We start from the raw sequence: 13,608 nt of genomic DNA on the forward strand, positions 1-13,608 counted from the left end.
TAAGGAAACCCTCCAGTACCTTGCTATAGGACCTACAGCACATTATTATCAAAGAAGTGTGGCTTCTGAGCATCAGGGAAGGCAGCCCCTTTTAGTCCCCAAAAGCCTTACTAGTGGTGGGAAAGCAATGAAGTCAGTGGGTCTTATGGGGCCTTTTGATAACATATGAAGTTGAGGTTCATTATAATTAGGAAATTAATTGAGAGGCAGTGATTTTTGATTTGCCTTAGAAATTGCTGATGCTGGAGCTTTACCTGAGGATGGCAGTGGCAAAAGGTTTTATTCTTATATGATATCTTTCCTTCATCTTCTTGAAAGAGGAATAATCGCTTTTTGATTTGTATGAGTAATTTATCTTAAGTACTGGAAAAGATCAAAACCCTTTGTAAACTCTGAGAAACACCTGAATGGTCTGATATGAATTCCCTCAGAGTTTATGAAAGCAGAATCTCACTACACCACTGAGGGGTGATGAAGCACTGTCAAAAATCACTATTTTCTTCCCAAATTACCTAGTCTTTCTCTTAAACCCAGAGAAACCTATTAAAAAATATCACACCCAACTGTGAAGCTAGTGCCCATATTTGATCATTCTTCAGAAGGCCTTTTAAGGTCATTTGGATTTCATTAATTAAAAACTCTTTGTGAAAACAGATTGGTATCTCATTATCCAGCTTCCTTTTGTACCTACTGACCCTTTTCACCCCTTTACTGCTTTAAATAGTAAATGTTTCCTTATTGCTTAGTATTTCTTGATCCAAATGATTGGATCTAAAGGACAGGGCTCAAAGATGCCATCTGGACAAATGGTTAAAATTTGAGCTCATTATTAGAGCTGAACTAGGATTTTTGGAGTAAACCAGGTATTCAAAAGCAGAGCCTTTTAGAAGGATCTGATAGTTTTAATAAAACTATTGCTAGGATGTTTTGTGGGTTCAAACAGAACTTCTAGCTGATGAGACATACTCATTCACAAGTAACTGAAAGACAGGAGATTGCTGAGGTGCAGGAGGGCAAGTTGGACTAAGGATTTATTTACCTTTTGTCCTACATTTCAGGAAAAGTTCTCTTGAATATCAGCCACAAGATGTTCTAAAGTAGGGAATCCCTCAGCCTCTCCTGTGGGAACTGTCCTACATTAATTATTTACATAAACAGGGAGATAACACATGTCAGCAGAAGAAGAGAGAGACCTAAATTGCAATTTTTGTCCTTGTTGTTTTAGAAGCTCATTTTGAAGTTGTAGCCTTTTCAGAAGTTTCTAGAAAGAGAAGATTATTTTCGAGAGCTGGTGATCTTGTCCTTGGGCTGAAGTGGCCTTGGAAAACACATCTGGAGGTGAACAGAGTAAGCTGGGCCTATTCCTGGTTGGCAAAGAAGAGAAAGAGAGTCTTCTAAGCATTTGAGGTGGCTGAAATCAGCCTTGGAAAATTCTTTAGCATCCTGGATGAGGCTGGATTCTAGAAGGCAGGGATTATTAATCCTGTACCAATCAAATAGTTTGCAGCGAGAGTCCTAGAGCTGCAGCCCTACAATGCTCAGCCTGGGAGGTAAGTAGCTTCTAGTCTCCTGAAGTCTCCAAGACTCTCTCAAATCAGCCTAAAAGGATGGTCTCCAGCAGGAAATACCCTGAAGATTAACAGATGGAGTCTGCACAGTGGATCCTGGTGGTTACCAAGGACTGCTGCAGGCATCTAGCACACCCATATTGATGTTGGCACCACAGGGATATTATTAAGCCTGCATGCTGCAAGCTGGAAATGCTTGGTAAAGCACCTGAATCTCCTTGAGAGGCAGGAAATGATGCTGGTATGATCAAGTTTGCTTGGAGGCAGATCACTGGGTCTAGGATGGGTGCTAAGGCTTCTTTACCCCTTCCTTTGTATTATTGGTAGAGATCTGTCCTATTGATAATAGCAGAGGGAGGCATTGTCATTGCATGTCAGTGTGATAGCAGGAAATATGCATCTCCTGTAACTGCAGTGCAGCAGAAGACATCTCTGTGACTGGCTGTACAGCTGTGTCTGGTGTATGCTTCCCTGATGGTGTGGCTGTCCCAGCTGTCCTTTGTCAACGTGGCTGGAGTTTTGGTAGAACAGAGGGATTGTATTTTACATGTGGAGAGAGTGGAGCTGTGCTGAAGTGACAGGAGATGGTAGTTAGTACATATTATTTTCTCTTTGAATATTCACCCATCCTTTTTCAGCCACAGCAAAACTGACAGCACATAACAAACCTACATCAGAATCCTGCTTTCTTCAGAGAAGCTTGACTTTCAGCAATTCTCTGAAATAAGGTAGGTTTTCTGAATCAAGGATAAAATAAGAACAGTTTTAAAACAATCAGTGAATAATTCAAGACTGAAGCTTTTCAGGTCCATCTCCAGGCACATGTGACTTCTTATCATAAAGTTATTAAAATCTAGGAAGCTCTTCTTAGCCTGAAAGCTGTCACAGAGAAAGGAGGTTCAGGTGCCATTTGAGTCACAGTCAAAAGCAGCAAAAGCTGTTTATAAAAACCAAACTTTAGCAAATTCTAAGTAGACAAATAATGCTGATGTCTTCCTTAGTTTCTTCTGTTGCAGAGGAGGTAGGTGTTTTGTAGAGTGAAAACCTATGTGCAATTCTGTTAATGGTTGGGGAGACAAAGCACCAAACATACATAAAAGACAGCAGAAAATGAAGAAACAAACAAATGAACAGCCACAGGACATGAAAGAACATTAGGAAAGCTTTATTTCCTGGTGTCTGAGCCAGTCCTCAGTGAAGCTGATGGAAAGACTTGCTTCATTGCAGCAGCCTTTAAATGTTGTTAGCTCCATGGAGAACAGGCTGTGTTTGTTTTCTGGTTTTTAGCTGCCACATATGTTTCAAAGAAGCTTATTTATAAAGATGCCCTGCACCCATAAATTTATACTCATGTTTTCAGATGGATGTATTTTTTCATCTTTCATCTTGCTTCTGCTTATATGCATGCACAGTTTTGACTGCATGCAGTTAATAAATTGCTGTATTGCATTCCTGATGTGGTGTCTCTGCAGCAGTAAAACAACATTTCTAGGTGTATGTTGTGTATAAGTTGAAATTTATAAAGTCTTTGGGAATTCCTTAGAATGAAGACTTCTATAAAAATGTTTTTCCCTCCACTGTTAACTTCTATAGCCTTACTATTCTGAATAACCAAAAAAAATTGCTACTGGGATAACTTTTTATATGTACTTTTCAGCTCTCAGTCCATCTTCTTTCCCCATTTATCTATTTGTGCAGGGAGCGACAATATGAGTTGGCAGGTAATTTGAAACTGAAATCAACCCCCCCCCCCCCCCCCCCACAACAATTTTTCAAAACCAATTAATATTGGCAAGATTTTAGCACATCATATCAATTTTTTGCAAAAAGTCTGATTTTGTTGCAATATATACCTGTGCAGCTATTTTAGGTTTTCCATACAATGTGATCCATAAAAGTGAAGATATTTTAAGAGGAAATTTAACAAAAGAAAAATATGCTAAGTTCTCTGGGGCTGGTGTAAATGTGGTGGGTTTATCCACCTATTTTATCTGCTTTTGCATCTGTCTTAACAAACTTGGCAAACTTAACAAACTGCTTCCTTATCTGTTATAAATGAGCATAATATCTTAGGGCTAGATTAATTTACACTGTCTGGGGTGTTCATTCCTAGTTAAACCCTCATGGAGCCTTTGAGTCTGTGTGTGTGCAAATGCCTGAGAACAGTGCCTCCTTTCCATGAATGAAGATGGCAAAAAATACCCCTGTCCTTTTGACCACAGCCCAATGATAAATGAAAAGTGTGAGGAGTGTAATGAACTCTGAATAAGTTGAAAGGCTTTTGAGACTGGAACCTTTTGCTTAGGAGTCCTGTCAACACTGTCATACTGAAGAACTTTATTTCTCAGAGTTCCTGTATTCTCCCTCCTCATTGTATCTCCATCTGCAGCAACCTGATTCTCACTAATGTTAGGAAACAAGGCTTGAGACTGAAACACAAGATTTTTCTGGTTAGCTATGCAAAAATAGAAATAGCTATGGAAAAATATGGAAAAAATAGACACTCTTAATGTATGTCCCTCTATGCATATGGGTTGGCCCGGTCATGCTGAGCATGTCCACAACACTTGAAAGGATGACCTTGTTAAGCAACAGCTGTTCTCAGCCAGAGGTCTTGAAACAGCATCTGCTAGGAGAAGGCAATTCCTCTTCATGCCATCATGATAACAGGAATGAATTGCAGTTGTTCATTCATTTGGTGGGAGATTCTTTATTTTAAATGCCATTAACAAGCCCAGACTCAATTATATGCAGTTTTCCCCAAATAGTCATCTGTTATGAGGCCACTTGCTACCTACCCTATCACCCTGAAGCTGTTGGCCGTACTTACAAGTGCTTGTTATAAAGACCTTCACGCTCAAGAGGGCACTGCCATGCTGCAGTGTTGGTACATGACTAATCAGTGATGCCACTCAGAACTCAGCTCTGAATGTGGTTCAACAAGATATCACACTTGCAGCCACTGTCTCTCCACTGGTGGCCTGGCCAGTGAAGCTGAAACAGTGCTGTGAGTGCTGAGGTGCTATGAGCCCGCTGTCTCATTTGACCCAGAGCTACCTACCCCATCATCTGTGCATGCAGACTGCTGCAGAAAGACAACTCTGTCCTTCTACCACATGTCCACAGAAGTGACTGTTATGCTTCTAACTAGCTTCACAAGGGCAGCAAGACCATAGGTATTACTTTCTCCTTTCAATGCTTTCCTTTTTTCCTCACTCCTGGCTAGTCTCTGATAGATGGTGCAGATGCTACCTCTACTTTACAATGCCCATGGTCCTGGAGAAGACCTGTAGGAGTTGCAGGACAAAAAAGGATTGCATAGGAGAATGGGGGCATTTCAGTTGCTTAAAATAATTTAAAATTCCTTTGACTTGGCTCTACCTTCCTGACTTTGACTCAGGTTGCTACCTCCCAGAATACAGCTTCATTACTGAGCTCATTTATCCTCATCTACAGTTTCTCAGCTATAGCCTTTCCTCTGTAAGTCACAGGCCATTCCTGGCTCTGCTGAACATGTGCTGCAGGCAGCTTTACAGCCCAGCGGCACCTCATCTATTCTGTTGATTCCCCAGGCTACTTAAATTCCCTAGAGTAGAAACTGTAATTTTTACACAGTAAGTATACTATAAATCTGTTTCAAGCAATTGATCCTAGCATGCCAAGTCCACCAAGGTGAGACTGTACCTTCAGGTGTGTTGTGAAGGTGGTGATGTTCTGTCCGTTCTGTCTCAGAAATGTTTTTTTCAGTGTACACACTATGTGCAGCAGCTGATTGGGGTGCAGAGCTATAGGTATATTCCTTGTTCATGCACTCAAGCTCCCTCAGCTCTGCCAGCCCTGGGCAGTTATGCTGCCAGGTTAGTTTTCATGAGGTGGCAAAAAAGATGTCCCTGTGCATTGGGTTACTGGTTTATTCTGGATGTGTCAAAGAACTACATGGATTGAATTGCCATTTTCTCTTTCTACATATGTGTTTTGGCTGCTCTAGCATAGTCTGCAGGCCTTGCCTGGGCAGATATGCTGGTTTGCATCTAATGGCCTTATTCTGAAATTCTGATGAGGATAACCTATGCTGTACTGTGTAGTCCTTGTAGGAGCCATTTTATGCAAATACTGTAATGATTCCCCATGAGTTCTAAAGCCTTTGCTCTTAAATTGCTCTGAGGTGTGTGTTAGACTCCTGAAGTGCCAATAGAACCCCTCTGCATTCTTTAAGAGACACTAAGGGGAATTCTGGAGAGTAGCTCAAATGCATACATGTCCCACGTGGATGCCATCTCATCTTTAGCAAGGCTGCTAAGTGGAGGAGGCAGCAGGTGGTTCAACAGCACTGAACTCTCCAAGCCTCAGTCTGAAGATAAGAATTGAAGTAGTTAGCTTGTATTGTTTGAAGAACGTTATGTTGTTTCTGTTCATCTTGATTTTCATGGATTGGAGCACTACATGGTGCCCCCTGAGAGGGCTCACTTACAAAAATATCCTCAGTGCCTTGAGTTACACTTCTGTGCATGGTTTGAATTGCCCCCGGTTGCATCATCCAGCACAGCACAGAACGTATTACATTTGAGAGCTTTCTCTTAGGATCTACTAAGAGATCAGCTTTTCTGATCAGCTTTTCTCTATATTTTGAAAGAGGCTCATCCTATTAGACTATCAGATAATGTCTAGTATACGCCCGTAGAACCAAAGCCGTCTCAAAATGCAGCACATTGATAACAGTGTCTTCTAGAAGGCAGGAGACTCAGCATCCTCCATTGCTGGATGGCATTTCAGCCCACATTGCCCAGCTGCTAGGCTGTTCCCCTGCCCACTGCAAAGCTTTACAGGGAAGTGTTAAAGCCTTGCCCAGCAGGGACAGGTAGTTCCTAGGTTACTTAGGGGAGGGGAGATGGTGCAAAGCAGTTTGTAAATTTTAACCAGTTTGTGCATTTGCCTGTTTAGTGCAAAATGATACAGCTTAATATATTTGGAGGATATTTCCATATTCCAAATTAGTTGTTTATTGATGAGTTGAAATCGTGCTGTGGATTTGACAGTTGCCTAGAAAAAGCACCCAAATGGTCAGGTCCCATTTCTTCTGCCCATTTGGCTTCAGCCATGGATGGCTGAATGGCTGTTTCCACTTGACTCTGCAGGTGCCAGCTGGGTCACTCGCAGCTCTTACACAGAGTCCCCAGAAGAAGCTGCAGCTATGGGAGACTTGGCTTTCTGTCAGCAGGTGCTGCTCAGTGGAAGCTGCAAGTATGTGCAGCCTTTGCCCAAGTGCCTGAAGCGAGAACTGGTCTCAGGCAATCAGAAGTCGTGCTTGCTGCAATTTCTGACCTGTAACAGTTTATTATTTATTTACCTCTCCTGTCAGAGTTAGTACATGACATAGCACAGATAAGTTAATCCCCTTCAACAGAGAAAACCCCTCTTCTTCAACAAAAAAACCCCATGTGAAATCTTCAACTCTAAAAACATTAGACAAGGGGTTCTGCTGATAGAAACAATGGGTGGTGACAGCATTCAGTGAATTTATCGTTCCAGTGAGCAGTTTTCAGTGGAGAGTTTCTCAGAAGAGCTGCAGTAGATAGATTTTTCTGTGACTTCATATGCAGTTGGAAAACACCCACTTCATCTTGCTTGTGCTGTTTTATTTAAACTCAATTGGCTTAATCCCATGGCAGCCAGGTTCACTTACTACTTCTCCATTAGCTAAGCACTGCTGGATGCTCCAGCACAATGTGCTTTATGTCAAGGAGTGAAAAACACAGAAGCAGACTGTAGTGTTGGTAGCATTCCCTGCCATTGCCCTTTTGTTCCTATTGAACATTGTGTTCTGCCATGGAATAGTAATGAGGCTACACTGACAAGATGTGACATGACAAGCAAGACTGAGGTAAGAGAAACCACTTTGACTTCATCGTTATCCTTGAGCTCCACAAAATGCCCTTTGTTGCTTGGTGCCCCGATGCCCACACATCTTCATTCTTTTTCTGGCTCTTCCTTGCCTTATTGATTCATTCTGGGTGAAGAAGATCCTATAAAAAAAAGGCAAACACCTCAGCATTGCTTCTACATTGGGAAGTGCTATTTCAGTTGCTAGGGGATGTGCTTAGAAAATGAACCCAACTCTTAAAAACAGTATTTCCATTTCAGGCCATCTTACTTTATGCTGTTCTGTTATTTCAGCTAATTTTTCAAAGAATCTTACCTCGGTTTCGTTGTTCTATCTATTAATATCTGGGAGGAAGTCTTAATTAAAACTTTAAACTGCTTGAGAACTAAACTCACATGCATGCCTACATCACAAGGAGCCTGAGTCATTTTCTATGGCAATATGTTGCCTAAGTTCCTGAAGAGGAAGAAAGAGGAATGCTACAAAATCTGAGGGAAATTGTAGTGCAACTTGTGATTGGCTGAGGTCAAAGTAGCGTAGTGTAGGTAAAAAATGTTTGAGTAGAACACATCAAATAGAGTCTTAAACTTCAACAGCATTCCTGTGAAAATTGTCTGATATGTCTGATGAGAAAATCAAATGGATCAGCAAATTTTCTATGAATGAGTCTCAAGCATATGTGGAGAGGTTATCCACTTATAGGTTCAGGCAATAGCTCTAGCAGTGGAAATCAGGGAATCTAGATGGAGATGAAAAATTGTTAATTAAGTGTCTCCAGATTAAAAATTTCAGAAATACAGATTCATATAGCTGTGTCTGAGGTTAAGTGGAATGCAGCATTGGTGAGAACTGAAATAGAAGTCCTTGGAGTGCATTAGGTAAAGAACAGTCTATGCTTGCAAGTAATTTTAGCAGCTAAATGGCTTTGCTCATTCTCTGATACCTAATGATAATGTCTCCAATTTCACACATTGATTTTTAAACAATGTGTGTCAAAATAAAGTGAGTTCTGTAGTCAAATTAGCACAGTCACAGGTTTGCTGCCTTCTCCACACCTCATTGGAAACGCCACACTGTTGGAGCAAGCTAATTCCCTTATGCTCAAGGTGACTGTTGGAGTGGAGCTTGGAGCATTCTGCCCAGGCTATATGCAGGAAGGAACAGCTGCTCATCAGCCGTAACAGCTGTAACACAGCACAGCCTGTCCTATGGAAAATGTTCCGTTCTCCCTGAACACTTCTTGAAACCTCTAAGCTCTACATTACCTAGCCTATAAGAGACTTCTCAACAAATCATCATCTTAGTGGACTCCAGACAAACACCCTTGGAGTTTTTGCAGTACTTAGTATTAAATTAAGTGTAGTTTTAGTCAGAAAGTGGGTGGGAGGAAGAGCAGAGGAATTTAGTATTGGCAAAAGGTACAGTATGGACAGCCCTGGAACCACTAATTCATGTAAATTGTGGGACAAAGTCTGTGGGGTGGAGTTTCCTCTCTGTCTCTCTTGCTCCACGGGAAACAACACAGGGAGGGAAGGAGAATTCAGGTATTATGACTCCTCAACCTGCTACAGACTGGCTCCAGTATACCAGTGTAGGGCCCTACACTGAGGCAGTAAATTTACTAAAGACAGGCTCTTGAGGCATGCCTGCTGATCAGTGCCCTGTGTCTCTTCTGTGCCTGGTAAGGCATATAGTAAAAGTAAAGGGAAACATATTTTATGTGGTCTAAGCCAGATACAGCTATTAAAATCTGGCACCTGTATGTCTGCATGGCTAAATGCTACAGAGAAAGGGTCTGCAGTGTGAAGCAAGATGTTTCATTGTGCTGAATTAGATATGACCTTGGAAAACAATATCTGTGCTAGCAGAGTGTAATCCAAATCAGTGTACGATGGAACAGAGATACTTACAACCTAGGCTGGGGTTTTTTCTTGTTGCTTTCCCCCCATATTAGGAAATACCATATGAGGAGAAATTAGAGGGTGGTATGGTAGGATAGGAAAAGGATGCCCAGGTTTGATAATTTGACTGAACCACTGTGTCAGCCCAAGGAAGAAAAGGGAGAAACAAGAACAGCTTCTAAGGCATCTCCATCTACCTAGTCATACTCAGCTTCTGGTCTGACCAGCAACAGCTTAAATATTTTTTTCCAGACTTTTTGAGCTACTTGCTAAAGGAATGTCATTGTCTCGGTTGAGAAGCACCATCAGGAATGTTCTTTTACCCATGGACTGCCTAGAGAACAGAGTCACCAAAGCCATTGAGGGCCATGAACTGTTTTTCTGGTCTCTGTTATGATGCTGACAAGGCCTACAGCTGGTGGGGGTCCCTGTGCATGTCAGTGTGGAAGTTGGCAGTTACAGCTGCTTCTGACTGCAGGACATGCTCCTTCCTGTTCTGAACAACAGGGAATTGGCCCTGTTGAGGTGGTGGTGTGGATGACATTGCCTCTATGCTTGCTTTGGTACTATTAACCATGCTCCCATTTGGTTTACTCCACAGATATTATGTGGGAAAGAGATCCCCCGCTGGGTGAACCGCCTGGCCTACTTCAGCTCGTGCATCCCCTTCCTCCAGAGCTGCCTCCCCAAGGAATGGCTGACCCCAGCAGCCCTGCAGAGCCACATCAGCCTTGGTCTCCACAAGGAGGAACAAGGGGACACAACGGATGAGGAGTCCCCCTCCACCTCTGCAGCCCCCTCAGCCTCAGGCACATCACGGACCTGTAGACATACACGGGTCTAAACTGCCTAGTTGGGCCCCAGATAACATCCCTGCTCTCTTCTATTTATTTCTCACACCCTTTTGCATACATTGGTTTCTCTCTTCAACAGAAAACACAGGGGAGAGAAGACCCTTTCCGCTTCAGTCCCTTTTCCAAGGACTGCCACTACAGTTGCTTGGCAAAATGACTGTGAACCCCAAGACAGAACTGAGGATCGTGGTGACTAAACTGTATTCACCTCCAGGGGCCTCCATGATCCTTGATCTACAGAGGACTGCTGACTCCCTCAGGCACGAGATCATGTGTATGGGCAGAGTGCACATACTGTGATGTTCCTTCTCTGGAACTGTTTTATCTTTTTATCTTTCCCTCCACCCATTTAAGCCCAGCAGTCTCTTCTCTATTTTGACTGGGTTTTTGCTTCCCCAATGACAAATCACCTGCCCACACCCAGTGAAGGAACCAGAGCCAGAACTCAACCTTCTCATCTCTTAGACCAGCAACAAACTCCACTCAGATCCATCCCTTTTGTAATTATCAGGTTTCTAAATCATGTGAAGGACAAATGAAAGGTGCTCCTGTTCTACAACCACCTGTTTTCAGTACTCAAATTTAAGAGCTTAAATGATTGTCCTGCTCTTGAAAATAATAACAAAGAACCTAGAAAATGAATGTGTTACTGTGGCTTTTCTTTGGGGTCAAAAAGAGCATGGGGCTGTGGTGATTAGAGGCAGCTACTAAGTAGATGCAGAGATGACTCAACCATATTGGTGCTTTTTGGCACAGATCCCTCTCAGTTTTCCTAATCCTAGGCAGCGTTCCTGGTTTCCTTCCCCCCCCCCCCCCCCCCCCGGGAATCTCTCTCCTAGCTGACATTTGCTGGCTGTATTTGGGAAAATGGCCTTCCTGAGCACAAGGAAGAGGAGAGTGAATCTGTTTGGAAGGGCAGTATTTCCTTCAGGTTTTCCTCCTGCACTCACAGACATAAAAACATGGCTTCAGAGCCATCCTTCCCTGGCCTATTTTCAAGCCAACCCAAGAAGGTAAAAAACAAATGGTGAACCCAAAGAATGTCAACCTGTTCCTTTCTCCTCCCTTTTCAGAGGTGGAGGGGAAAACTTAGGGCCACATCTGGAAAGCACAAATGACCCTTCAATGCATGGGCCACCATGGTGCCTTCCACTGTGTGCACTATTTCAGTGGAATGAAAAATGGGCAGAGCTGGCTCATTGGCCTCTCCAAGCTGGCTCCTGACAAGAATATGGTCCTTGGATGTATTTATGCTAATTCTGACAGCTGATGAGAAAGCACAGAATGAGGAAAGGACAAGTACACTAACTTTTCCACTCAATTACCTCACTAGGAATTCTAGTCAGAAGGTGTAGGAAAGAATGAAAGGGGAAATCCAGGTCCCCTCCCTCCCTTGCAACTTCTCTTGGCTACATAAAGGAGGATGAAAAAGGAACAGGCACTGTGCTGAGAGGGAGTTACCATTTTAGAAATTGTGTTCTCAAAAGCTACTACCAAGTCAGGACTTCCATCCTGAACTCAGAGGGAACTACAAGCCCTTAAGATGTTGGTTGTTTCCTTTTTTCAGTCACAAATGTATGATAAATCCAACCAGCTGTTTCTTTAGCTCAGGTATACAGGAGTGTGTGCTTTCAGGGCTGAAGGTCTCAGCTATGATGTGCATCATGTCTGCACAGACAACATTTAATGGTTTGTTATATATGCATGCCCTTAGTGAAGCAGGAGGCTCTGGAGAGATCTACTGGAAGGAAATGTAACTCACAGGATGGCCTCGCTCCATTGCCTCCTGAAGTGATACGTGTTTAGACAACAACACCTTTACAACATGCCTCTCATTTTCATCCTCTGTACAAACTGCTGCAAGTTCTGTACTGAACTAAAGTCACGTTCCTTACTTACCTTGGCTATCCACAGCCAATGCTGCATTGTGAGCAATTCTGCAGTTCCTGGTAACCAGTCCAATACCGATCTTGATTAGTATGCCTTGTCCAGGGATATTTAATGTGATTTCCATCATGATCTCCATGCCACTGCCCAGAAACCATATTGCACAATGTACCATTTCACTCTGTATTCCCCTGCAGTCGTGGTCATTGCAGCCTAAACCATTGCAGCATTGCAAGCTTCATTTGTCTGAAGTTCCCAGGGTTTCTGCCAACAGCCAGCAGCACATTATGTGCAATGAATTTTAAAGGTCCTTCTCAGGGGGAAAGTGAGAAGAGGCTTTCCCAGAGCATTTGTCTAGACCAGGGCAACTGCAGTCAGAAACACCTCGTTCCCTTTGCTGTGACAAAAGCCAGTCAGCAATCACCCTTGTGTTTCTGCTCTGCACCTTCAGAGGAAGCATCATGTATACATCTAGGAGATGAGCTCCAGAGTCACATTTCACACAGAAAACCCTCTCACAGTACTTCACAAAGTAAAAAATGCTTAACTGGATGAAAACCTGGACAAGAAAACTTACTTGGGAACATAAATATGTGCTTGAAATTGGGAACAACATTTGGGGCCAGCTGTGAATGTCATAAAACCCCCAGATGTTTGTTTACCCACTTTTATGTTTGTCTGTCTGTTTATGACAATATGGGTCACATCAAGGAGGCATCAAACCTCTGCTGTAAATCAAACCCAGAATATATTCCAATCTTCAAAACTCTCTGTTCAAGGTGACTGATCAACCAATAATGAAAAGAACAAAGTGACACTGTGGAAATAAAATATATATTGATGATGGCTTTACCTTTGTAATTTAATAGCATTTTAGATTATTAAACAGTAAGACATTTTAACACCCTAATTTACTGTTCATCTCTGGCTCAGCATGTTTGTCTTAGGCTTTTTTATTATCCTTCCAATTATTACAAAGTTGTTGTTATTACATAATTATATCATATTTGTATTTAATTACACATCTACTTTCTCTTGCTGCTTTCTCTGCATAACACCATGTGGAAAATTTTAAATACCAACAGCAGTTATCAACGAAAACAAAAACACTGTATGAATCTTAAAAAGAGCACCTTATAGCAGTGGAACAAACTCTTAACCCTTCTTCTTACAGCCAGGACTTTTGGTGTCATTTTAGAAGCTGGGATGAGAGAGCACCAATTCTACACATGGGCATCAGCAGCTGTGGGTTACGTCTCTAGCAGTGACCTAATAGTATTCAGGTGGGACACTGAGACTGGAGGTGAGGTTAGCCTAACCCTGGAATATTAAAGGTACAGAACAGACTGTTGCTAGGGAAGGCATAAAAGGAGGGAAGCAAGTAATAACCTCATTTCTCAGCATGTCTTTATCTATAGTAGCAACTTTCTTAATTTCATGACATTTTTGTTTTTCTGGTTTCTTTCTGGTCAGTTGTCTTCCTCTTCACAAGTCTGTGATTTGAGGCTTGCTTAATT

The 13,608-nt window shown here is 42.3% G+C and overlaps 1 protein-coding gene across 1 annotated transcript in view; it reads left to right on the plus strand.

The window, feature by feature from the left end:
* Window positions 1-10,194, plus strand: part of LOC121341414 (deubiquitinase DESI2-like) — a 50,199-nt gene extending 40,005 nt beyond the window's left edge. The window contains exon 5 of the mRNA XM_041414923.1: window positions 9,952-10,194. Within this exon, the coding sequence (XP_041270857.1) occupies window positions 9,952-10,194 (243 nt within the window). The remainder of the gene's footprint in view (window positions 1-9,951) is intronic.
* The last annotated feature ends 3,414 nt before the right edge of the window (window positions 10,195-13,608 follow it).

The sequence above is a fragment of the Onychostruthus taczanowskii genome, unplaced genomic scaffold (genome assembly GCF_017590055.1).
Source record: "Onychostruthus taczanowskii isolate IOZ18803 unplaced genomic scaffold, ASM1759005v1 scaffold1, whole genome shotgun sequence".
NCBI lineage: Eukaryota > Metazoa > Chordata > Aves > Passeriformes > Passeridae > Onychostruthus > Onychostruthus taczanowskii.